Raw genomic sequence first — 26,493 nt, forward strand, 5'->3', positions numbered from 1 at the left:
TAAAAGGACAGACTCTAATTTCTGAGATTAAATTCCCCTGGAATCGTAGGTCAATGACTATTTGTGATTTTTCTAGGCCTGGGATACTAGCTAGGAAATCTTTAAAAATTACGGTATTTTTCTTAAAATGGGCCTGAAAGACACTTTCAGGATCATCAGTAGAAACTCCTTCTCCTGCTGTCACAGGATTCAGTGCACCCCTCCTTGTGTTTCAATGATCCTGTTTTAGTATTTAGGGAAGATTAGTGAGTCTGTTTTATAACATTCCCATGGCCCCCAGCCCCTGCAGTTTCAGAGTTCTTCCTGGAAACGGCTCACTGGGGTGACCCAGGTCCGTCCGCAACCCCTTCTTACTTGGCTCTCAGTGGAAACGGAGCAGCTGCTCACCACCACCCGTCTAGCATAGACACCCTTCCTCTTGGTCATAACCACACGTCTGCTTCCAGTCATCTCCTCTTTGCTCCAAGGATGAGCAGCTGCCAAAGGAAAAAAAAGAAAAGGAAAGGAAAACCAGATGTCACATTTTGACAGTGCAGCTGCTCACCGAAGGCTCGCACACATTTCCTGTCTGTGACATTAACCTATAAACAAGAACTTAATAAATAAACTCAGGTGACTGTGTCTTAAACACGCCTATCGCTAAGTTACTAGAATCTGGTTGAAAGAGGCTGTCCTGGGGTAAATGGAAGGTAGTGTTTTAATTTTTCTTCCTAACCTGGGTGGTTTCACGCTTCCTAGACTGAAATCTATAAATTGCTTCCTACTTGAAAAGTAGAGCTTTGCAAGATCTGTTGCGAGCAAGGTGACAGCTGCTTTTGATGGGGCCTTGTATGTGTAATTAACATCATCCTCACCAGTGATTTTAGGATTAAAGTGATCCTCTTTTTGCAACTTTCAGTTCAGAATGAAAACTCTGTGAAGCCTGAAGACTGTGGATTGCCCCAGTACAAACCCTGCAGTGAACACCGAGGGCATTATTCCACCGATCTGTTTGCCTGGTTTGTTCCTTCACCTTTTCAAAATAGCAATTTTTACTGTGTGATTTCTGGAGAACTTACTCATTGTGGAACAACAGCCTAAGTGCTGGGGGTGGTGCAAAAGAAGGAAGAGGGCTGCAACTTTTTCTGTATTTCAGCATCTGAGCTGAGACTATGGTACACACGACAGAAGCACTTGGTTCCCTATTAGGAAGACTTCATAACAATCGTAGTTGACCGACCGCAGGACAGCAGGTTGAATGACCAGGTAGTAAGTTTCCTATCACTGGACGTGCTGGAGTCCGGATTATCACTAAGCAAAGTTAAATAGTATCAGTGGTATTTTAAAAACAGTGGAGTCTTTTCTTCAAAGAAAAATTTTACATATAACCCCTATATTTAATTAAATTAGAGCAGCCTCGGCTGTCACCCACGTAGCCCTGCGCTTCTCCCTGATTCATGGACCTGTCTCCCCAGTTACTGAAAGCAGCTCTTGAAAAGGCCTCTGACTCTGTGCTTCTCTGTCTCTCAGCTAGTCGAGCTGGCATTCAAACCCGCACCAGGTCGCCGAGCTGGGGCTCAGACCCTTCCCCTGCGCCCATTGTCTGCTTATAAAAATTCAGTTTTCATGAGATTTTTCCCTTCACTTTAAGCTGATTTCCAAGGACGCTTTAAGTAGGCTAAGGGCTATAAAGAACAGACATAACTAGTGAAAACATGGGTGATGACGGTGAGAATTTTGAGTCAGTCACGTCCGGAATTTGTAGAATGTAACCGACAACTGTTTGTAGAAAGCTGACCATCTACTATTTTGAACAAGGAAGAGACTTGGGCAGCCAGTAAGTGTGGTTAAACCAAAGATACACTCAAGTACTGCAGACATATCAACAGCTTTCTTGACCTTATTTAACATTTTAGCCTTAAAGGGATTTATTTTATTAAACCTTATCTAGACATCAGCATGGGTTTTGGAAGCTTTTGTGATTTTCTTGTTATTATTTGCAACTGCTTTTAGAGGCCTTCTCATCTTGAGTCTTTCTTTGTTTTTCCTCCGAATCCTACCACTACAAATAAAAGTAAAACTTTTCAAATTGAGTTATGTCCCTTGGATAGAGGAGATAATAATAGCTTCTATTTCTTAGGAAATACTTTTTAAAAAATCAATCAGAATGCTTGGAGAAGTTCTAGAAAAAGTTGTAAAGCTAGAAAAGGTGCATTAAATGACAGAATTTAAAATAGAGGGAACCTGCCGTTTGCTGGTCAAGTTGGAATAGTGTATCTTGGCTCTCTAGTCCTTTTTTTTTTTTCCCTGTAATACACCATTGGAGACAGTTATATGATTTGGGGTAGTCAGAATCAGTGCAGTCAGAATATTTTAATCCTGTGTGTATCTGTTATTTATCAGTGCATTTTAGAGTTTTGATCAGTCATTGAATTTATGATCATTTTGATGCAAAATTCTTCTGAAATTTTAAAATAAAATATTCCGTACCAAATATATAAGGTAAAGTGCTTTGATATTTACCGCACCTATGATGAAGCAAGAGACTTAAAGAAGCACCCTTTAATTAGCGTAGTTGTGCTTATTGTTCAGTATTGCCTTACACTGGTCCTCCTAAATATATGGTATGATTTTCTCTTGGTTTTAGCCCTGAATCTCTAGGAAATGACATTGGGCTTGAATTAAAGGCTCCGTTGTCAGATTTTGAGAAAAGCCAAAGGATTTCTCTTCTTCATTCAAGCAAGGAAAAGCTGAGAAGGTAAATTACGATAGAGTCCTTTACTCCTTTGTAGGAAGAAATTACTTCCATGAGTTTCATATTTTTTGTAATATGTTGCAATTCTGTGTGAAACTAGTAAATATGGCAACTAAATACATGCCACTCACTCATTCATTCATTTACTCATTCAACAAACATCCATGAGTGGCTACTATGTGCCAGACTATGATTGGAGAACTGAGATAGCTAAGTCCTTGCCTTCCAGGAGGTCTGAGTCTACTGCTCAGACAGATTTATACAGTGGCTGCTACACAGGAAGTTATGTTTTAATGAATGTTATGAGAGAGAAGAACACACAGCACCCTAGGAAAGACAGAATGTGGGTTGGGGAAGGCCCTCTTGAGAAGGTGCTAGCTAAATTGAACTTTAGGAAAAAGTCGTTTTTGGTTTGGGCATCAGGGGAAGATGTTTCATACGGCAGGGGCAGCAGGTGCAGAGCTGGTAGTGTAAGGAAGGGTAGTGAATCTATGGGACTGGAAGTATTTCTGTGTAGCCGGTGATAAGGGTGGAGGTGGGAAGAGGCAGGAGATGAGAGGTGGCAGGTCAGGGCCGCGTAGGTCATGGTAAGGAATTTGAATTTGGATCTGAAATGTTGGGGAGGCCCTGAAAGATTTTAGCAAACGAGTGATATGACAAGATTTGTACTTAGAATGAACCTGCTGGCAGGGTGAGAGACTGAATTGGATCTAGAGGCCAGTAGAGTCTGTTTAAAGGAGCAGTGAAGCCCTGAACAACGGCCTTAGGGATGGGGTACTGAGGAATAAGCCGATTCCAGAGATCTTAAGCAGGGAGAATGTGTAGGAGTGTGGCTGATCAGGGAGTCGAGTATAACTTCCAAGATGTTGAAACCCTCCACTGACAGGAAGCGCAGTAGAACGGCACCCGGCACTGGGAGGTGAGCTGGTTACAGTGAAATGATACTGGCAGATGCCATCTTTCTTTCATTATTTTTCATGTCCAGATCTAATGTTTGAAATCCTTTATTGGTCCTCAAAAGTTGTGTGGTCTTTAAAAATGTTTATGGTTGATAAGAACTAAAATCTGAGCACCACTTATCTCATAGACTAAAAAGATGCCTGTGGCGTTGTTTAAGGGACAGAAATCTGTCTCCCAAGAAGAAGAGCTGGAAGTGGGGTCCCCTTTCTTCCCCTTTAGAGGTTTGCTTGACTGGTACCAGAAAGTAAACAATCCACCCATAATTATTCTGTTTACCATTTCCTCCTCTGACCTCTTCCAGGGGTGCCTGTGAATCCTAAAATGCATGTGTCTCGTCTGTTCCTCCTCCTCCTCTTCCTCCCACACCCAGTCACCTGCTTTGCATACGGTTTTGCATTTTCTTGTTAGGCAGAGGGTGGCATGGTCACCGATGTTGGGGAAATAATTGTCCTGGATGGTGGTTTTCAATATTTGCACTTGGGAATTTCTTTTTTAAGCAAGTCTAACGTCTCTGTTTTCTTTACTAGGACAGACTAATACAAATTAGCATCCGAATTCTAATATTCTTGGAGAAATCCTTTCATTATACATCTTTTAGATACATAAATATTCCAGTGATGCCCTCATCCTGCTCATGTGTCCGTGAGTCTGAAATGCTGGTGGTCTAGTGATTTCCAGGGTGGTCTGATGATAAAAGTGAGTTTGGCAGGACAGGAAGTTTTCAAAGGGTCGCAAGGCGTGTCCGGCCAAAAGGCCTCTCTCTGAACTCTTTTTGCCCCAGACACCCTTGTACCGCGGGGAGAGCCAGGGGTTCAGTTCGGACCGAGACCTTCAGATCCCTTTCAGCCCCACAGTCACTCTCACCTGTGACTGGAGGATGGAACCGGATTGGACCATAACCAAGCTGGCTTCTGTGATAGATGACAAGGACAAAGCGTGCCCTCTGACCTGTCGCTGCCTGTCGGTGCTTCCGCACACACAGGGACAGGAGCACGACGAGCTCCCGGGGCTCCCGGACACGGTCGTCCTACTCTGAGCCAGCCTGGCATCCTTCAGAAAGTCTCATAAGCATTTCCTCCTCCTCCTGTTCTCCTGGTTTTTTTCTTAGTTTAAAAAAAAAAACCTGTGGCATAATTAATGTACAATGAAATACATACAGTGAATCGTTAAGTTCAAAAAAATGTATCTTTGGCTACATATTCATTTTTTGTCTGTATTTTTACCAGGTCTTCTTCCCTCCCTTCCTCCCTCCCTCCCTTCCTTCCCTCGTTGATTTTTAGAGGTTCATCTGTATTCTGGGCCCTGGCCCTTTGCCATATATCTATACTGCAAATATCTTCTCTCAGACTGGGTGTTGAAATATACACATTTTTAGCTAATACATAAGACCTCATAAGAGGTGTCTTTGGGTTATGCCCCAATCAGAGGATGAAACTGGTATATTTGCTCTGCACATTCCCCTGCCCTGTCCTAGCCTCAAGGTCGTGACCTCGGTGCCAGAACCAGAAAGATCTGAGAGGCAATGAACAATGTAGATCCATAGTGTCGGCTGATACACTTCATAGTCTCAGGAGTATTAGAGAGTTTAGGATAAAGAGTTCCCCTTAATAGGTATCAGAGGATTAATTCAGTGTTTTTAAGAGAGAAGTTGCATGTGTTTGAGTGTATGGTTTGATGAGTTTTGGAAAGACGGCTTGTTACCCACTCTTCCCCCGAGGGGAGGTACACTGCGCCGACCAGGGCCACTGGGGGAGCCTCGGGGTGGGTCAGGAGGCAGACAGATGCACCCACCCGTCTAAACCACCCAGTTTCCTTCCTGTTAGAATGCTTCCTTGTGAATTAATCATGTCTCTTTATCCTCATGTTTTGACATGTGGGACCTTACAGACCATGGGAAGACTGCCCCTCCCAGGGCTAGTCAGTTTCTGGACAGCAAATGGTTTGCCTGTTGGTGCACCTTTTATATGCAAATTGGCCTGTCCAGAGACCACCCCACCCCGTCTCTTCTGCTCCAAGCCAGTTTTCCCCCACCCTCATCACCCCAGGGCCAGGTGCCAGACACCCGGAGACAGCATCTTCACCCCAGAGCCTCCTGCAAGCATCCAGACCAGCCAGTCCTACGTCTGCTTACCTTTCTTGCCCATTCCTTCCCTAAGAAACCCAAATAAGGGCTGTGGCCCACATTTCCCTCTGATTCCTTCTGTCCCGTCACTGGCCCTGGTGCTTCCCCAGGTGGCCCCTGCATGGTGTGAAGTGCGCCCCCTGGGAACCGTGAGTAACAAATCTTTCTAATTGCAGTCATTTCTGATTTGTTAGCCTCACCAGATGTGCCTAATAATAAAACCTGCATTTTACATCACCTCATGCCCTTCTCTAGACACTCCTTTCCTATCCCAAAGAAGCAGCTACTGTTCTGATTTCCATAGACCCGTCTTGCTTGGTCTAGAGCTTTGTATCAAGGAACCATCAGTGTGTACATTTGTGTCTCGCACATTTACGTCTGGCTTCTTCCAGCAAATGTTTGAGATTCATTAATGTTGTTGTATGTTTCAGTAATTTGTTCCTGTTTATTGTTGAGGAACATTCCATTGTGTAAACATGCCACGTTTTGGTTATTGACTTTCTGGATTTATCTATTAAGAATAGAGCTGCTGTGAACATTCTTTTATATATTTTGTGAACCTAGATTTCCATTTCTCTTGACCATTTACCTACAAGTAGAACTGAACTGTGTGTGATGGGATGTATGTATGTTTCTCCTTTTAGGAGACTGCTAAGCAGATTTCCAAACTAGTAGCCCAGTACTGCACTCCCGGCAATATAATGAGAGTGCTGCTAGTTGCCCCAAAACCTAATTAAAATTTGGTATTTTTAGACTTCCTCATTTTAGCCATTCTAATGGTTGTAGAGTGTGATCTAATTGTGATTTAAAATTTGCATTTCCCTGGTGATTAATGGGGTTGAGCACCTTTTCATGTGCTTTTGGTCATTTGTATATCTCTTTTATGAACAGTCTGTTCAGGTCTGTTGCCCATTAAAAAAATAATTGGCTCCATGTGTTTTTATTACTGAGTTTTAGGTGTTCTTTAATATTCTGGATTCAAACCCTTAGATTTATGTCCTGAAATTTTTTTTCTAGTCCGTGGTTCATTGTTCACTTTTGTAACAATGGCTTTTGAGCAGAAGTATTTAAAAATTTTTGATGAAGTATATTTTAGCAGTATGTGAAAATATGTATCATGATTTCTCCATCCTGTATTAGAAATCCTTGCCTATCACCAAGTTGCAGTGATATGTTCCCATGTTGTCTACAAGAAGTTTCATAGTTTCAGCCTTGATGGTTATTTTATTCATCTAATTGATTTTTATGTATGGGATGAAGTAAGTGTGGAGATTTTTTTTTAAGATGTTATGTTTTCAAGATTTTATTAAAAAGGCTTTCCATTCTCCAGTGACTTACTGTGGTACTTTCATAAAAATCAATTACTGTATAATTATCAGTGTATTTCTGAATTCCCTATTGAATCTACTAATCTGTATATCTTCTTCATTCCAATATTACCACCATGATTATTGTAGCTTTATACAATAAGTCTCAAAGTCAGATAAAGTCTTCCAACTTTGTTCTTCATTTTCAAATTGCTTTGGAAATTAAAGGTCCTTTGACACTTCCTGTAAATTTTAAAATAAGCTTGTCAATTTATTTGTTTAAACATCCTGCTAGGATATTGATTAGAACTGTGTTGAATTAATAGATCAAGTTGGACAAAATTGACATTGAACAATATTTTTCTAGTTAAAGAATCATTGATGTAGAATCGTACTGGTTTCAGATATACAACACAGTAGTTTAACAAACTACCCGTATCATTAAATCCTCGTCCCCATTAGTGTTGTTACTGTTGGTCAACATAGGAAGATGTTACAGAATCATTGTCTGTATTCTCCATGATGTACCCAGTCCCCATGAACAGCTTATATTATGATTGAGAATTTTTTTGCCCCTTTTTCCCCCTCCCCCTCGCCACCCACCCGCCCCAACCCCTCCCCCATGGTAACCACCAGTCACTTCTCAGTGTCTGTGAGTCTACTGCTGTTTTGTTCATTCTGTTTTGCTTTGTTTTTATATTCTGCAAATAACTGAAACCCTATGGTATTTGCCTTTCTCTGCCTGGCTATTTCATTAGCTTAATACCCTCTAGGTCCATCCATGTTGTTGCAAATGGCAGGATTTCTTTTTTTATGGCTGAATAATATTCCATTGTATATATGTACCACCTCTTTTTTTTTTTAGTCTCCTCAAATTTTTCTTAAAATTTTTTATTAAGGTATGATTGATATACACTGTTATGAGTTTCACATGAAAAAACAATGTGGTTACTACATTTACCCATATTATCAAGTCCCCACCCACACCCCAGTGCAGTCACTGTCCATCAGTGCAGCAAGTTGCCAGAGATCCACTATGTGCCTTCTCTGTGCTACACTGTTCTCCCCATGACCCCCCACATCACGTGTACTAAACATAATACCCCTCAGTCCCCTTCTCCCTCCCTCCCCACCCGCCCTCTCACACCCCTCCCCTTTGGTAACCACTAGTCCCTTCTTGGAGTCTGTGAGTCTGCTGCCATTTTGTTCCTTCAGTTTTGCTTCATTGTTATACTCCACAAATGAGGGAAATCATTTGGCACTTGTCTATCTCTCCCTGGCTTATTTCACTGAACATAATGTCCTCCAGCTCCATCCATGTTGTTACAAATGGTAGGATTTGTTTCTTTCTTATGGCTGAATAGTATTCCATTGTGTATATGTACCACATCTTCTTTATCCATTCATCTACTGATGGACACTTAGGTTGCTTCCATATCTTGACTATTGTAAATAGTGCTGCAATGAACATAGGGGTGCATCTGTCTTTTTGAGTCTGAGAAGTTGTTTTCTTTGGGTATATTCCAAGAAGTGGGATTCTGGGGTCAAATGGTATTTCTATTTTTAGTTTTTTGAAGAACCTCCATATTGCTTTCCACAATGGTTGAACTAGCTTACATTCCCACCAGCACTGTAGGAGGGTTCCCCTTTCACCGCATCCTCGCCAACATTTCTTGTTCTTAGTCTTTTCAATGCTGGCCATCCTTACTGGTGTGAGGTTATATCTCAGTGTGGTTTTAATTTGCATTTCCCTGATGATTAGTGATGTGGAGCATCTTTTCACGTGTCTGTTGGGCATCTGAATTTCTTCTTTGGAGAACCATCTCTTCGTATCTTCTGCCCATTTGTTAATCAGGTTATTTGCTTTTTGGGTGTTGAGGTGTGTAAGTTCTTTATATATTTTGGATGTTAACCCCTTGTCAGATCTGTCATTTACAAATATATTCTCCCATACTGTAGGATGCCTTTTTGTTTTGTTGATGATGTCCTTTGCCGTACAAAAACTTCTTAGTTTGATGTAGTCCCATGAGTTCATTTTTGCTTTTGTTTCCCTTTCTCGAGGAGATGGGTTCAGGAAGAAGTTGCTCATGCTTATATTCAGGAGAGTTTGCCTATGTTGTCTTCTAAGAGTTTTATGGTTTCATGACTTACATTCAAGTCTTTAATGCATTTCGAGTTTACTTTTGTGTATGGGGTTAAACAATAATCCAGTTTCATTCTCTTGCATGTAGCTGTCCAGTTTTGCCAACACCATCTGTTGAAGAGGCTGTCATTTCCCCATTGTTATGTCCATGGCTCCTTTATCATATATTAATTGACCATATATGGTTGGGTTTATATCAGGGATCTCCAGTCTGTTCCATTGGTCTATGGGTCTTTTCTTGTGCCAGTACCAAATTGTCTTGATTCCTGTGGCTTTGTAGTAGAGCTTGAAGTTGGGGAGTGTGAGTCCCTCTGCTTTATTCTTCCTTCTCAGGATTGCTTTGGCTATTTGAGGTCTGTTGTGGTTCCATATGAATTTTAGGATGATTTTCTCTAGTTCGTTCAAGAATGCTGTTCTTATTTTGATAGGAATTGCATTGAATCTATAGATTGCTTTAGGCAGGATGGCCATTTTGACAATATTAATTCTTCCTATCCATGAGCATGGGATGTGTTTCCATTTATTGGTATCTTCTTTAATTTCTCTCATGAGTGTCTTGTAGTTTTCAGAGTATAGGTGTTTCACATCCTTGGTTAGGTTAATTCCTAGGCATTTTATTCTTTTTGATGCCATTGTGAATGGAATTGTTTTCCCAATTTCTCTCTCTGCTAGTTCATTGTTAATGTATAAGAATGCCACAGATTTCTGTGTATTAATTTTGTATCCTGCAATGTTGCTGAATTCCGATATTAGTTCTAGTAGTTTTGGAGTAGATTCTTTAGGGTTTTTTATGTAAAATATCATGTCATCTGCAAACAGGGACAGTTTAACCTCTTCCTTGCCAATCTGGATGCCTATTATTTCTTTGTGTTGTCTGATTGCCATGGCTACGACCTCCAGTACTATGTTGAATAGAATTTGGGAGAGTGGGCATCCCTGTCTTGTTCCTGATCTTAAAGGAAAAGCTTTCAGCTTCTTGCTATTAAGTATAATGTTGGCTGTGGGTTTGTCATACATGGCCTTTATTATGTTGAGGTACTTGTCCTCTATACCCATTTTTTGAGAGTTTTTATCATGAATGGATGTTGAATTTTGTCAGATGCTTTTTCGGCATCTATGGAGATGATTATGTGGTTTTTGTCCTTTTTGTTGATGTGGTGGATGATGTTGATGGATTTTGAATGTTGTACCATCCTTGCATCCCTGGAATGAATTCTACTTGATCATGATGTGATCTTTTTGATGTATTTTTGAATTCGGTTTGCTAATATTTTGTTGAGTATTTTTGCATCTATGTCCATCAGGGATATTGGTCTGTAATTTTCTTTTTTTGTGGTGTCTTTGCCTGGTTTTGGTATTAGAGTGATGCTGGCCTCATAGAATGAGTTTGGAAGTATTCCTCCCTCTTCTACTTTTTGGAAAACTTTAAGGAGAATGGGTATTAGGTCTTCACTAAATGTTTGATAAAATTCAGTGGTGAAGTCATCTGGTCCAGGAGTTTTGTTCTTAGGTAGCTTTTTGATTACCAGTCCAATTTTGTTGCTGGTAATTGGTTTGTTCAGATTTTCTGTTTCTTCCTTGGTCACCCTTGGAAGGTTGTATTTTTCTAGAAAATTGTCCATTTCTTCTAGGTCATCCAGTTTGTTAGCATATAATTTTTCACAGTATTCTCTAATAATTCTTTGTATTTCTGTGGTGTCCGTAGTGATTTTTCCTTTCTCATTTTTTATTCTATTTATGTGAGTAGACTCTCTTTTTTTCTTGATAAGTCTAGCTAGGGGTTTATCTATTTTGTTTATTTTCTCGAAGAACCAGCTCTTGCTTTCATCGATTCTTTCTGTTGTTTTAATCTTCTCAATTTTATTTATTTCTGCTCTAATCTTTATTATGTCCCTCCTATTGACTTTGGGTCTCATTTGTTGTTCTTTTTCTAGTTTCATTAATTGTGAGTTTAGCCTGCTTATATGTGATTGTTCTTCTTTCTTGAGGTAGGCCTGTACTGCAATATACTTTCCTCTTAGCAGAGCCTTCGCTGCGTCCCACAGATTTTGCAGTGTTGAATTATTGTTGTCGTTTGTCTCCATATATTGCTTGATCTCTGTTTTTATTTGGTCATTGATCCATTGGTTATTTAGGAGCATGTTTGAAGCCTCCATGTGTTTGTTGGATTTTTCATTTTATTTGCGTAATTTATTTCTAGTTTCATACCTTTGTGGTCTGAGAAACTGGTTGGTACAATTTCAATCTTTTGGAATTTACTGAGGCTCTTTTTGTGGCCTAGTATATGATCTATTCTTGAAACTGTTCTATGTGCATTTGAGAAGAATGTGTATTCTGTTGCTTTTGGCTGTAGAGTTCTGTAGATGTCTGTTAGGTCCATCTGTTCTAATGTGTTGTTCAGTGCCTCTGTCTCCTTACTTATCTTCTGTCTGGTTGATCTGTCCTTCAGAGTGAGTGGAGTGTGGAAGTCTCCTAGAATGAATGCATTGCATTCTGTTTCCCCTTTTAATTCTGTTAGTATTTGTTTCACATATGTGGGTGCTCCTGTGTTGGGAGCATAGATATTTATAATGGTGTCTTCTTGTTGGATTGACCCCTTTATCATTATGTAATGTTCTTCTTTGTCTCTTGTTACTGTCATTGTTTTGAAGTCTATTTTGTCTGATACAAGTACTGCAACTCCTGCTTTTTTCTCTCTGTTAGTTGCATGAAATATCTTTTTCCATCCCTTCACTTTTAGTCTGTGTAGGTCTTTGGGTTTAAAGTGAGTCTCTTATAGGCAACATATAGATGGGTCTTGTTTTTATATCCATTCAGTGACTCTATGTCTTTTGATTGGTGCATTCAGACCATTTACATTTAGAGTGATTATCAATAGGTATGTACTTATGGCCATTGCAGGCTTTAGATTCGTGGTTACCAAAGGTTCAAGGTTAACTTCCTTACTGTCTAAGACTCTAACTTAGCTCACTTAATATGCTGCTATAAACACAATCTAAAGGTTCTTTTCTTTTTCTCCTCCTTTTTCTTCCTCCTCCATTCTTTATATATTAGGTATCATATTCTGTATTCTTTGTCTATCCCTTGATTGACTTTGGGTATAGTTAATTTAATTTTGCATTTGCTTAGTAATTAGCTGTTCTATTTTCTTTACTGTGGCTTTATTACCTCTGGTGACAGCTATTCAACCTTAGGGGGACACTTCCCTCTATAGCAGTCCCTCCAAAATAGACTGTACAGATGGTTTGTGGGAGGTAAATTCTCTCAGCTTTTGCTTATATGGAAATTGTTTAATCCCTCCTTCCAATTTAAATGATAATCTTGCCAGATAAAGTAATCTTGGTTCCAGGTCCTTCTGCTTCATGGAATTAAATACATCATGCCACTCCCTTCTGGCCTGTAAGGTTTCTGCTGAGAATTCTGATGATAGCCTGATGGGCTTTCCTTTGTATGTGATCTTATTTCTCTCTCTGGCTGCTTTTAATAGTCTGTCCTTATCCTTGATCTTTCCCATTTTAATTACTGTGTGTCTTGCTGTTGTCTTCCTTATGTCCCTTGTGTTGGGGGATCTGTGCATCTCCATGGCCTGAGAGACTATCTCCTTCCCCAGATTGGGGAAGTTTTCAGCAACTACCTCCTCCAAGACACTTTCTATCCCTTTCTCTCTGTCTTCTTCTTCTTCTGGTATCCCTATGATGCGAATATTGTTCTGCTTGGATTGGTCACACAGTTCTCTCAATATTCTTTCATTCTTAGAGATCCTTTTTTCTCTCTGTGCCTCAGCTTCTTTGCATTCCTCTTCTCTAGTTTCTATTTCATTCGTTGTTTCCTCCACCGTATCCAACCTGCTTTTAATACCCTCCATTGTGTTCTTTAACGATTGGATCTCCTACCTGAATTCATTCCTGAGTTCTTGGATGTCTTTCCGTACCTCCATTAGGATGTGGGTGATTTTTATTTTGAACTCCCTTTCAGGAAGAGTCACGAGGTCCATATCATTTAAATCTTTCTCGGGAGTTGTATTAACAATTTTACTCTGGACGAGGTTCCTTTGGCGTTTCATGTTTGTACATGGCGCCCTCTAGTGTCCAGAAGCTCTATTCTGGAGCTGCTCAGCCCCTGACGCAATGTCGGGGGTCGCAGGGGAGCGGTACTGGGGGGAGGAAAGAGCTGTTCCCCGCCTCCCGGCTGCTGTGCCTGTCTCCACTGCCTGAGCCAGTGGGCCGGGCACACAGGTATAAGCTTTTGTCCCAGAGCAGCCGGATATGGATCCCTGCTTTCCACAAGTGGCCGGAATCCCAGTCTCCCCAGGAACTCTGCCTGTATTAACTTTCCAACCCGGTAGTCATGCGAGTCTCATGAAAGCACCATGAAATGTAGGTTTGTGCTCCCAGAGCAGATCTCCGGAGCCAGGTACTCAGCAGTCCCAGGCCTTCCACTCCCTCCCTGCTCCGTTTCTCTTCCTCCCGCCGGTGAGCTGGGGTGGAGCAGGGGCTCGGGTCCCGCAGAGCCACAGCTCTGGTACGTCACCCCGTTCGCTGAGGTCTGCTCTTCTCTCCGGGTGTGTGCAGTCTGACGCCGTCCTCTTTCCTGTTGCTCTCTCAGGATTAGTTGCACCAACTATATTTTCTAATTGTATCCAGTTTTAGGAGGAAGCCTCTGTCTGTCCTCTCATGCCACTGTCTTTAATCCTCCCTCCTGCTTTTTTATCTCTAATTTGATTTTTCATTATATAAGTGACGGGTGCCCAGCAAAAACATTTAGAGAATAAAGAAAATAAAAGGAAGAAATAACATTTTCCATAACTCAGCCATCTAGAAATGACTATTACTTGACGTTTTTGCTGACAGCCCTTTTTCTGTGCCTTATTTTCGCTTTGTCTCATGAGTACGATCATATTTTATAATATACTATCTTATATCTTATACTTGTATCCTATAAAAATTCTATCTTTCCCCAAGGTTTAAAACATATTTCCACTGCCAGATAATACTCTACTGAACTAGTACGCTATGGTCTATTGGGCATCCACCTATTTTGTGTGTTTAGACCATTTTTCCTCTTACTAATATACTGTCATAATGAATGTCTTTTTACAAAACATCTGTTCTGCGTTTGAGACCCTCCTAAGCGGGAGCGCCATGGCCGAGGCTGTGAAGAGTTTCCAGGCCCTTCACACACGCTGTCAGATTGTCTCCTCCCTCATCCCTTTCTTTCCAGAATATTCCCAAGGCATCTCTCCTGAGCCCCCATAGCTCCTCAAAGCCCAATGAAAACACGACTGATCTAGAACATTTGAGTCATTCTCTGGCTATCTGTCAGAGATATCCAACCCTGTAGTCATGCGAGTCTCATGAAAGCACCATTTTTTAATCAGATTTATTTTCCCCCTTCTGAGGTCCAGAGAAGTTTAGTAACTAGCTGAAGGTCCCGGCTGATAATTGGCAGACCCACCATTTGACCCTATATGTGTCGAGGCAGTATTCCCCACAAAATGAGTGTGCAACAATGTCTGTTAAATGAGCACCAGCATGAATGAAGGTGCCGAAGGCTTCAGGTCAGATTTCCATTTCCTCTGTATTCCCCTTCAGAGCTCTGAGAGACTCAGGTTGGTTAGTTTCTGACGCTAGCCGGGACATGGTTCTCGTTGGCGCATCGGCTGATCGGTTCTGCCCATAGGTGCCTCATGTAAAGGAAGTGGCCTGCTGATCTTCCTTTGGCTCAGAGCCCAGAGTCACACGGGAAGCCCGTGTACCATAGGATGCTAATTGATCTGTCCTGGGAATGTGGTCGAGGTCGCAGTGACACCGTATCCTGACGACTGTCTGACGGATGTGTAGTGTAAACTGCAGAGGGCTTTGTGTGCAGCCGGCGATTCTCTCCTCCATGGGAAGAGCAGCCCGTAGGTTTCCATAGGCAGCGGGGGTCTGTGTCCTCGCAGTGCCTGGGCATCCCGCTCGCTGCAGCAGGCCTGGGGCGAGGGGGCTCCTGGGCACCTCGCGCTCCTTGCCCCTGGCAGCAGTGGAAGCAGACGGCCGATGGAGAGGTTCCAGGGCCTGTGGGGGCTGCAAGGCCTTTCCCTGAAACAGACTGCGTGGGGAGGGAGGCAGCTCCTTATGAACAAACCAGGAGGAAGGATGGTTTGTCCTGTGTACCCCAAAGAGTGTGAGACAGACTATTCCTTACTCCGATTCTCCACCCAGAGAACGAATCAAGCACTGCTGTGAGCAGCTGCGCGCTCTGCTGCCATATGCAAAGGGGAGAAAGAACGACGCGGCTTCCATTCTTGAGGCCACAGTGGATTATGTGAAGTACATCCGGGAGAAAATCCCTCCAGCTGTTATGAGCCAGGTATTCGACTCCCTAGCCCTTGAATTTTGTCCTCGTAGATAATGCTTTGATGCTACGGTTTTCTCTATTTTTTTTCTAATTGGAAATGTATGTGTGTTTGGGTATGTATGAACAAATAGCTGTCTCTCTCTAAATGGGCCTCTCTCTCTCTCAGATCACAGAAGCGCTTCAGAGCAACGGGAGGTTTTGTAAGAGGCAGATGCCCGTCCATCTACCCTTCCCAGGCACAGTCATGGCACAGAGGTATGACAAGAGCTCTTGCGAGTTGGAAGTTGGCTTATTACTTTCCTCCAGTGCCAAAGCTAGCAGTGTAGACAGGCTCTGAACCCATCCATAATGAAAACTTGCATATTTTAAAAGAATTGGTGAACTTTTCTCACCTCCGATGTGTATCATGTAATTGCAGGGATAAAACATGCACTGTCCTCAGGTCCTCTCAGATCCACCGTCCTTTCGTCGTCGTTTCACTCTCTCACCTCTTTGTTATTTCTGAAGATGTTAAAAGTGAGGCTGTACCCGTGGTGGTGGTTGTGATGGGCGGTCCACCAGAGGCTCAGTGGGGTCGAGCATGTCTGTCACAGGAGGTCACTGGCCTGGAGCCATGTGGCCCAACCACAGCTGGAGTCCTTAAAGACTCTGCTAGTATAAGACGTAAGATGCCAAATGAAGGCTTCCTTATTAAAATTTATTAGAATATGTAAACAAAGAAAAAGTATAGAGGAAAAGCAATCATTCCTCCACATCTTAAAGAATTTCTTCTTATATTTAAATAATCTATAATTAGGCCCTGTCTATATATTTTTTAGAATTTGAGTGATAGAAGAACAGTTGAACTCAGCCATGTTCATGTTGCCTTCCTTGAAAAATGTGAAAAGTGTTTTTTTTTTTTTTCTGTCCTTTTAAGGGAAAATAGTGTGTTGACCAGCACTTATTCACCTGCGAGAGGGATCAGCTTCCTGGCTAATAAGTGCTTCAATGTCTACTCTGTCCCTGCCCCCGGGGGCTCCGTGGAGGAAGCCGTGAGAGGTGAGCTCCGCTGGACACCTGTGTGCTCGCCGTGTGCGTGGGCCCGCGTGGGTGCCCTGCGCGCCCCTCGGCCCCTGTGTGTTCCCAGCCGTGGGCCTGGCACGCACGAGGGCCAGGAGTGTAGCTGGAAGTTGACAGCATGAGTCCTTCTGCTGTCTGCTCGAGGAACACGAGCCACAGGCATTTACAGGGTATTGGCCCAGACACTGGGCTCAGAATTGACCAGCATTACCAGAAAGCTCATCTTTTTTTTTTTATTGATGTATAATTGACATATAACATTCTTTTAGTTGCAGGACTGAAATGTAATGATTCCTTACTTATATACATTGTGAAATGATCATCACAATAAGTCTATATAACATCCATCACTGTACAAACTTACAACCTTTTTTTTCTCTTTCGATGAGAACTTTTAAAATCCAGTCTCTCATCAGCTTTCACATGTGCAGTACGACGTGACCGACTGTAGTCACCACACCTTACTCACCCTGCTGTATGTTGCCTCCCTAGAACTTGTTTTATAGCTGGAAATTTGTACCTTTTGAATGACTTGGCCCATTTCTGCCATCTCCAGCCCCCTGGTTTGGCAGTCACCAATCTGTTCTCTGTATCTCTGAGTTTTGTTTTGGGGTGTTTTTTTTGAAATTCCATATGTAATGAGATCATACAGTATTTGTCTTTCTCCAACTAACTCATTTCACTTAGCAAAATGCCCTCAAGGTCCACTCATGTTGCGCAAATGGTGAGATTTTATTCTTTTTTGTGCCTGAATAATATTCCATTGTGTATGTATGTACCACATGTTTATCCATCATCCATCTGTGGACCCTGATTTTTCCCATATCTTGGCTCTTGTAAATAATGCTGCTGTGAACATGGAGATGCAACTATCTTTTGAGTTAGTGTTTTCCTTTTCTTCAGATAAATACCAAGAAGTAGAATTGCTGTATCATAAAGTACTTACATTTTTAATTTTTTGAGGAACCTCCGTACTGTTTTCCATAGTGGCTGCACCAATGTTCATGTCCCCCAGCAGTGCACAGGGCTCCCTTCTCTCCGCAGCCTCGCCAACACTTCGTATCTCTTGTCGTTTTGATAAGAGCCATTCTGACAGGTGTGACGTAATAGCTAACTGTGCTTTTGACTTACGTTTCCCTAATAATTAATGATGTTGAGCACCTTTTCATGTACCTCTTTGCCATCTTTATGTCTTCTTTGGAAAAATACTCAGATCCTCTAACCGTTTTAAAATCGGATTTTTTTTTTTTTTTTTTTTTGCTGTTGAGTTGTATGAGTTCTTTACGTATTTTGGGTATTAACCTCTTATCAGATATGTGATTTTCAAGTATTTTCTCCCATTCCATAGGTTGCTTTTTCATTCTGTCCGTGGTGTCCTTTCTCTGCAGAAGCTTTGTAGTTTGATGTCATCCCATGTGTTTAGTTTTGCTTTTGTTGCCTTTGTTTTTGGTGTCAAATCCAAAAAATCGTTGCCAAGACCAGTATCAAGGAGCTTACTCCCTGTTTTCTTCTAGGAATTCTATGGCTTCAGGTCTTACATTTAAGTCTCTAATCTGCATTGAGTTGATTGTTGTGTCTGTTGTAAGATAGGGGTCGGGTTTCATTCTTTTGCTTGTGGTTGTCCAGTAGAAAGTTCATCTTACTGATGGGTGATCAATACCCCGACGTACTTACCATACGGACAGAATCTAGAGGGAAAGGAGGTGCTCCTAGTCATCCAGTGCCATGTATGGAGCATGTAACATATACCTTCCTTCCCTCCTTCATGTGTTTGACTAAACATCACCATCCCAGCGTGTCTCAGCAACCTTAGTAAAGCCGCCCACTCCTTCCCGGTGCTGTGCAAGCAGGGGACTCCTTGTCCATTTCCTCTGCTGTATTTTTCTTCGTAGACTTACCTCTTTCTACTACTGTCTACTCGCATAGTTTCTGATTGCCTGTCCTCTCCCACTAGAATATCAACTCCATGAAGACAGTAAAATTACTGTTTTTTGCCTGTTCATTGCTGTATTTTGAGGATCTAGAACAATGGCCAGCACGTGGAGGCCTTCAAGGAACATTCACTGTATGAGTGTTCATCATGAAACATTCACCCTGCATGGCATTTCTGTTACTCGTGTTACAAAGTCAGGCATGCCCACATACTTGTAGAAAGAAGAAGATGGACAATAGCAGAGCCAGAGTGAACATGGTGACCAGTGTGTGAGGCCCATGTTTCCGAGGGTCACTGTCCACCGAGGCCCCAGTGAGGGACTGAGCTGGTACCCCCACCCCCCATGTGAGGTGCTGGACGAGAGGACACGCCTGCCTGCCTCCCCGTGTCCAAGGCTGAGGCGCCCCTCGGCTGACCGCCCTCCCTCGGCACCTCCTCTGTGCTGGGAGCCCCTTTCCTGCGCTCTGTCTGCCTGCGTCCCAGGTCGTCCCTCAGTTCTCGGCTTAAATGTCTCTGCCTGCAAGATGGAGACAGGAGGAGGACCAAAATGCTGTTGTTATTCCTATGGGATCCACAGGCTGGTAGCACAGGGGGTCACAGAAACAAGTCATGATTTCTGTAGTGGTCCCAGCAGAGGGACGTGCATCTTAGGGGGACATGGTGGAAACCACGGGAACACGTGGTTGCTGGGGACGGTGCCAGAGTCAAAAGAGAAAGGGGCCCCAATAGAACCCTCCCTGTTCCTACCACCAGACAAGCCTCAGGGGGTTTTATCCATCCATTTAGACTTGGGGGACAGGGCAGGAGAATAGGAAAAAAAGTAGCCATTAGCCATGGTTAATTTACTTAGAGTAGCTGTGGCCAAACGTTGCTCAGAATGATTAAATCAACCCAGATGAAATCAGGTAGAGGTCAGGCCACAGGCATCTGCCCATCAGTGTTCCTTCTTATGCATCAATACTTACTTCTGCATTCTCCCTGTTTATACTCTGCATAAACCCTGGAGCCCTCCTCATGGCACTGAGCTCGGGCCCCCTCTGCCCCGGCATCTCTTGGTATCACATCGCCTATAGTGATCGCTCTTGGGGAAGACACACACGTGCCGGGACCATAGACGTGTGGGCGTTCAGAGGGGGCCTGGCAGGCCGTTGAGTCAAAACCTACACTTTTATTTATATACATTTTTCCATTTTAAAGGCAATATTAGCAATAGTAGTCCTTGCCCCACCCAGCCAACCCTGCTTGTAGTGCATGTTGTGGAATTGTGTTTGAGAGAGGACTGGAACAGCTGGGATCAGTAAAGTCTCAGATTTCGTTCCTACCACCCAGGTCAGTCACTGAAGGCTGGAGAAGGTGCATGACCGCCTGAGGCCGCCCTGTCTCTATGCTGAAGTCTGACCTGTAGCACAGAAGTGCTGACCTCGTTCAGGGTTTAGATTTCATTAGTCGTCTTTCCTTGACCTTTTCTGTAAATCTCTGTACACACATTTGCTGAAATGGTTTTTTACAAATATTGCAGACACATTGGTATTTAAAGTAGACATAAAATTACTTTGCTTCATTATTATTAATGTCCAAAAGATAGGTAAATATTCACGGTGTTACTCAGATTACATTAACAATCATCATGCATTAAAAATTTAGCTGCCTTCTAGTTACTGCAGAATATAGCTATATAATGATACAACCCACCTCTTTGATAGAAAATTGAGCAAACGTTCTCTGTGGCTGAATGGAGTTCTTTCCAACATTGTTCCTCATTTCATAGGGATGGTCACAATTTTGATTTGTTTGATGAAAGACACAGAGACATACACACATACCCAAAGTCACAGAGATCGGGTGCTCCTCTAAAATGCACACAAACACTAATTTAAAGTGTGTGTATTGCACTCAATGTACTTAACTAAGAAGTTCACATCATTCTTCTGCTAGTTTGTAGCAGGAGTGTAAGTTTATAACCTGAGGAGATGAATTGGAGAACACTTTATTTCAAATGCAGTAGTTCCCCGTTACAGAGTTGTGTATATTGACAGGTATTTGTTTCCTTTTTAATTAAAGGTCAGTGCAGCTCCACTTCAGAGACCACTATTGGTGATATGCATAAACCTCAAATTCCCAGCCCGGCGCTCTCTCTCAGTACCTTCCATGCCGTCAGATATTACTCCAGAGTCAGCCCTGCCTACGACGCTACAGTGGCAAATCAGAGCAGTTCAGTCCATTTTCCATCGGCCACACCCGGAGTCCCCACGTCCCGGCCTCAGCACTGCAATGCTGTGCCAGGCCAGATGGGCACAGAACAGCCCAACTGTCCGGTAAGTCTTCTGGGGCCTTGGATTGGATGGGAGTCTCTCATTCCAGCCATCAGAGCCCCTGGCTTGCATTTCGTTCTCATAAGCTGGTCAGAAATCTGTTAGCCTGGGACCGGGTGCAGTGGGCGCAGGCTCTCAGCCCCCTGCTGCAGGGCTGGTACCTGGATACCAGAATTGGCGAACCTGGGTGGGGCTCTGCTGGTGCCACACGGACTCAGAGTGCCCCCAGAGCCTCTCCCCTCTCCCTCTGTGCTGTTTCCGCACCGCATCCCATTTCACCAGCCTTGCTGCCCTCAGGGCCCCACGACTCCACCTGCTGCCGGACCTCTCAGGTTGGCGGCATCACGCACACTAGGTGAAAGCCTCTCCTTCCCACACCAGCCAGGCTGGTTCAGATCCCACAGGTCCTCTATTCGCTGAGCACCCACTATGTTGTAGCATTGCCTGACCACTAAGAATGTCATGCATAAAGATAGACACGATCCTGCCCTCACGAAGCTTTAGTGTCGTGGCAAAGAGACACCGAAGCAGGCAGTCGTGATGCGCATGTGGAAGGAGCACCTAGCGTGTGTGACGGCACCCAGACCCGGCAGGGGTTCGGAGCTGCTCACCCTTGGGAGAAGAACAGTCTAAGCCAAGACCTGGAAAGTCGGAATTAGCCCAGCAGCAGTTAGCAGTTGGGAGTGAGGAAGGAAGGAGCATTCCAAGCAGGTGGGTCAGCGTATTTAAGCACTGGTATCTCCATTTTTTGGAAGAACTTTCAAGTTTTAGAAGAAGATCCGAACCTGCTTGGCCTGCTTTGAATGGACTTCTGATAATCTTAATACAATCGCTAGTACTTTTGCATGTGAATAATAGTTGATGTGTTTGAGCCCTCAAGAAGCAAAGCATGTACTTAATGTGGATGATCTAATGAATCTCTGAAACCGTCCTTTGAGTTAGGTACTATTATTATCCCTATATGATGCCTATAAGATGGGAATAATAGTGACCTTTCCAAAAAAACAGTTATGACAAAAATATTTCAAAGAGAATTACAAAGAAATTTTAAAATATGAAGTATTGATATAAAACTGTTGCTAATGATCATTACTATACTAACCGGAAGACCAGGTAAATGAACACAAGATTGCACCCTTTTTTGAATTCTTGACCTACAGTTACTATATGTAGTTTTTGTTGAACTGTTGTAATAAAATAATTGCTTTTAATAACAATAAATAACACGTATTTTAAAACCCATAGGTTTATGCAGCTGAAGATGTCACATGGTTTTACAAATCATTTCATGTTGCTTTAGGACACAGAAAATATATTTGTGACATCACGAATAAGAAGAGATTCAATTAATATGTTTTTTTTCCCCCTTTGCAGCCACAGTTTTGGGCATATTAATAGCACATGATCTGAAAGTCACACTCTAAACCGCCTATTGGGCGCAGTTTGGCAATGCAGGAAGAATGGAACAAAGAATGGTTTTGAAAGCTGCACCCAGAGACCTAATATCAAAAGCGTCTGTGCTGTACGGCTTCTGATAAAGGGGCCGAAAGCTTCGCAGATAGACGGGCAGCAGAGGTGCTGATCACACACTTGCCTTTATCTTCATACACACTCGGTTCTCCCCCAACAAGAACAGATGGCTGGTAACCTCAGTTCCCTTGTTTTTCCTAAAAAAAATATCGAAATCACCATTTTTGATAAAAGCACACTTTTTCATGGGAGAGGCATCGGCACCCCAAAGTTCACTGAGTGTAGATTTTGCAACTTGATTCTTATCTTTTGTATCACTGTGAATTACTGCCCCGTATTTCTAGGTGGTGTATTTTCTAGATTTGACATTTTAGAGAGCTTCCTTCGTTATGCACCACCCAAACGATGATATCTTAGTTTGAGAGAGGTGTTACCTCCTCCCTGAACTACTGACAGATACGTTGACATGTTTGTTTCTGCATTTCATAATCCCTTGAGTTGCATAATAGCTCACAGGTAAATTTTCTCCCTGGACATTTAGTTACAGACTAGCCGGTCTTTGTTTTTCATTTTCTCCTCCTCCTGGGTATTAGAAAAGACTGTTGAAACTAAGAGGAGAAAAACGTTTGTTTTATATTTCACCAAAATGTTCTTATGCATAAATTTTATTAAAGAAAGTGGTAGGTTTTGACCCTGAACAATGATAGTCCATTTTTGTTTTGTTTAATAAGCATGTGTTCCCTTTTAGTAGTGCTATGTAGGGAATTTAATTTTACTAGGTTTTTGAGAAGTTTAAAAATCACTTTAGGCATAGCCTAGTTTTCATACAGAGTTGTATACCTTTCCTCTCAGGATGCCATGATGATGGATTCTGTAGATGTCTGACAAACTTTATAAAGGAGCTGAAAGTTTCCAATAAGATTCTATGCTTATTATTACAAATGTGTGCTTGACTCTTCATGCCCTTTACAGGGGTTATTGCTTGACATTATAAGAGGACCTGTTGACGTGTTCTGGGCACTGAGCCCACGTATGTTCCCCACTGGTCTTAAATGCCACTGGGACTTCTCCTTTGCAGGTGCATTTCCCTAGACCCCCATGCAGGCATGAGACACAGCCTGTGGCTGGAATTCAGCCGAGGACCTGGGGGCGCACCCCACGGACCCTGTCTCCTTGCTGCTTTCAGCCCCCTCCTTCCTTTCAGCGGGGAGAGGAGGCTGCCAGAGCCATTGCGAAAGCTCCTTTTTGTCTAAGCCTGCTTCCCATGATCCTGAACTTGACACAAGTGTCCACATTTGTTTCTACTACTAGAATCTCCTTTTTAATAAATTATGCCCTTGCAAGTAAGTTCAACTCTCAGCCAAGGAGTAAAGGTCGGTTGGGACTCAGCCTGTAGAAAAAGAGCAGGGTTTTCCTTTGTAAAGTCAAGTTTGGGCTGGTCATGAGACCGTTGCAGTGCTATTTTTACAATGAAAAAGGTGCAAAGAGTTTGCCTAGGAAAGATGACAGCTTGCAGCTCCCGCACTGGTGGGAAAGCAGTCCTGCCCCTGTTCAAACAGGGTGTGGGGCACAAACAAACATTTATTGAGCCCTTTCTTGGCCCAGGAAATTACTGGACATTTCCCGGAGGAGAGGATTTCGCCTTATTTATTGCCATATCTCAGCGTCAGCCATCTTGCTAGCTGATGAATGAATGCACAGACCCCTGGGTGGATACCTGGTTGCCGGAGGAGGTAGGGGTTGCCAGCAGGCAATGACTCTGAGACTGGACGCAAGAGCCTTAGCCAAGCACTTTGAATCAGGAGAGAGATTTGGCCATCACTTAGATCTGACTGATAATTCACCAATCTGTTCCCAGCTATTTCCTGCCAATCTTTTTCTAATATATGAGTAATTGGTGATGTTTATAAACAACCTGTTGTGTGTTCAAAGGAAAACACTCAAATTTTGAATGACTCAAAGATCATTCAGTCATTTCTTAATCTGGTCAGTGACGGTTTATCTGGCCGGCATCGTCTTGAGGGCGGGGAACGCAGCTGTAAGTGGGGCGCAGTCTCCTGAGCCTTCCAGAGTCAGGAACTCAGTGTGTGCCGGGCAAGACAGGACAGCAGTCGCAGTGAGGTCTGGTGCGTGCCAAGAAGGACGAGAATACGGAGAACCACGGGGGTACTTACCAGCACCGCTCGCCCCTCTCAGGGGACTCCTGGGGGGCGCTTGGCGGTAGTGACGTCTAAGTGTCCTCACCGCCAAAACTCGTGGTGACAACGCTTGCCTCCAAAGGTGGTTGTGGAGATGAAACATACCGAAAAGGCTTTACACATACTGAGAGTTTAGTAAATGCTAGTGATAATCACGGTGATGACAGCGGTGGAGCTGAGGTTCTGCGAACCTGTAGGCACTGCTAAGCCAAACGCTGGGAATCTGGGCCTGGTTAGGAAGATGAGCCTTCAGGCAGAAGGAGATGCGTTTGCAAAGGCACCATAATTATTTGGAGATGGGAAGGTAATTCCACCCAGCTGTGCGTGGAGGTCAGCTGTGGGGCGGAGAAGAGCAGGGCAAGGAGATAGGCCGGGGCAACACGCCGTGGTCTGGTTTGAGCTTACAGTGCCGCCTCGGTGCGGTCATCATACTAACGTCACCGGGTCTGCATTCTAGGGTGACCACTAGGGATTTGGTGAATTAAAGGCAGAATGAATTGAAGGGGGCAAAAAATCAAGTGGGAGAAGAGAGTGGCCAGTCTAGTAATTAGGCAAGAGATGGCCTGAAATGAATTATTGGTAGTGGGAATGGAGAGACGTAGACAAGCTGATTCACGTGGAGGGGGCAGAATTAGCATGATTTGGTAGCTGATCTGATAGGAAGGTTACGAGGATGATGGGAGGATGACCCGCAGGCTTCTGGCTTCGGCAGCTGGGTGAACAGTATGGTTGTCCACTGAGGGAACAAGGGGAAAAGAGTATTTGGAGGGCTGGTGTTAGAAGTTGACCATTTTTATCTGGGTTCATGGTGTCTCTGGGTATTTGTAGGATGTAGTGGAGGCGGCGAGGATACATTCAGATTTGTGGGAGAGGTGACACGGAGTGGGGGTCATCACCCTGGGCCAGGGGTCTGATAAAGTGGGGGATTCCAGCCTTAAACAGTGGGATTGGCCTTCCAACCCTGTCATTCTATTAAAATTCATCATAAGAAGTCACTTGCCAATCATAAGAAGGCCCCTGGTGTCACATGATGTTGCACATTACCAGAGATTTGGGGGATGTTGGTAAAACCCTTCGGCTGTTTTTGTTTACTAGTTTTTTGTTGTTTTTTTTTTTGAATTGTGGGACATAAATTTCTCTGAGTTTCTAGCTTCTGAAAGATTCAAAAGTTAGGCGATGCTGGATTGCTTTCTAGTATGGAAAAACGGCGTGTAGCACCTGCCCTCTACGGGGGCATCAGTTTTGCAGCAGTCACTTTGCACCCAGCTTGCCTCCTCTTCCCCCTGAGGGGCTTGCCTGATCCCGCCACACAGGGGAATCCCTTGGGGGTGTGATGGAGGGGGGCTGCAGCTTGTTAAAATGCAGATTCCCAGGCCACGCCCTCACAGAGTCAAATCAGTAGGCTTGGCCAGGCTGGTACCTGGGGTCCACATCCTAACAGACACTGCCAGCTGCACTACAGGTATCCGATTATCCAACTTAAAAACACCCAGTGCACATAAATGGTGCAGATACTATGGGGACAGAAAACAAGAGTAGATGCAACTGGAACCGCACATCTGGCTTCCAGATCCCGCAGTGCGTTAGAAGCCCTTGTAGATCTGTGGAAGCCATACTCCAGACTTCTGATGCCACAGTCCTAGAGGACGGCCTCATATTCTGGGATGTGCGGCCAGGTTTGGGAGCCTGATAACATGCTAACCGCGTGTGCATCGGGGCTGCCGGCCAGAGGCGACGCAGAGAAGCAGAGGTGACCTAAATCTAGACAGGTCAGCATGGACTGAATGATGACTTCCGCTCTGCTGACGGAGAAAGGTTTTGCTGAGGAGGTGAGTTTTGGCAACGACGTGGGCAGGTTAGAAAGATGGTTAGGTTAAAACCGTTCATACCCAGAGTATAGTTGGTGGGGGGAAATT

General features: G+C 43.4%; 1 protein-coding gene across 3 annotated transcripts in view; it reads left to right on the plus strand.

Moving 5' to 3' along the window:
* Positions 1–26,493, plus strand: part of SOHLH2 (spermatogenesis and oogenesis specific basic helix-loop-helix 2) — a 60,552-nt gene that overhangs the window by 17,454 nt on the left and 16,605 nt on the right. For 2 of the 3 annotated variants that reach the window (XM_057489575.1, XM_057489585.1), the window contains exons 5-10: positions 899–998; positions 2,627–2,737; positions 15,470–15,617; positions 15,772–15,860; positions 16,522–16,643; positions 20,659–20,912. In XM_057489575.1, coding sequence (XP_057345558.1) covers positions 899–998; positions 2,627–2,737; positions 15,470–15,617; positions 15,772–15,860; positions 16,522–16,643; positions 20,659–20,912 — 824 coding nt within the window. Of the gene's footprint in view, positions 1–898; positions 999–2,626; positions 2,738–15,469; positions 15,618–15,771; positions 15,861–16,521; positions 16,644–20,658; positions 20,913–22,283; positions 23,315–26,493 lie in introns of those variants that run through there. The other variant, XM_036904975.2, reaches the window with a different exon arrangement.

Source organism: Manis pentadactyla, chromosome 2 (assembly GCF_030020395.1).
Source record: "Manis pentadactyla isolate mManPen7 chromosome 2, mManPen7.hap1, whole genome shotgun sequence".
In the NCBI taxonomy this organism is placed as follows: domain Eukaryota; kingdom Metazoa; phylum Chordata; class Mammalia; order Pholidota; family Manidae; genus Manis; species Manis pentadactyla.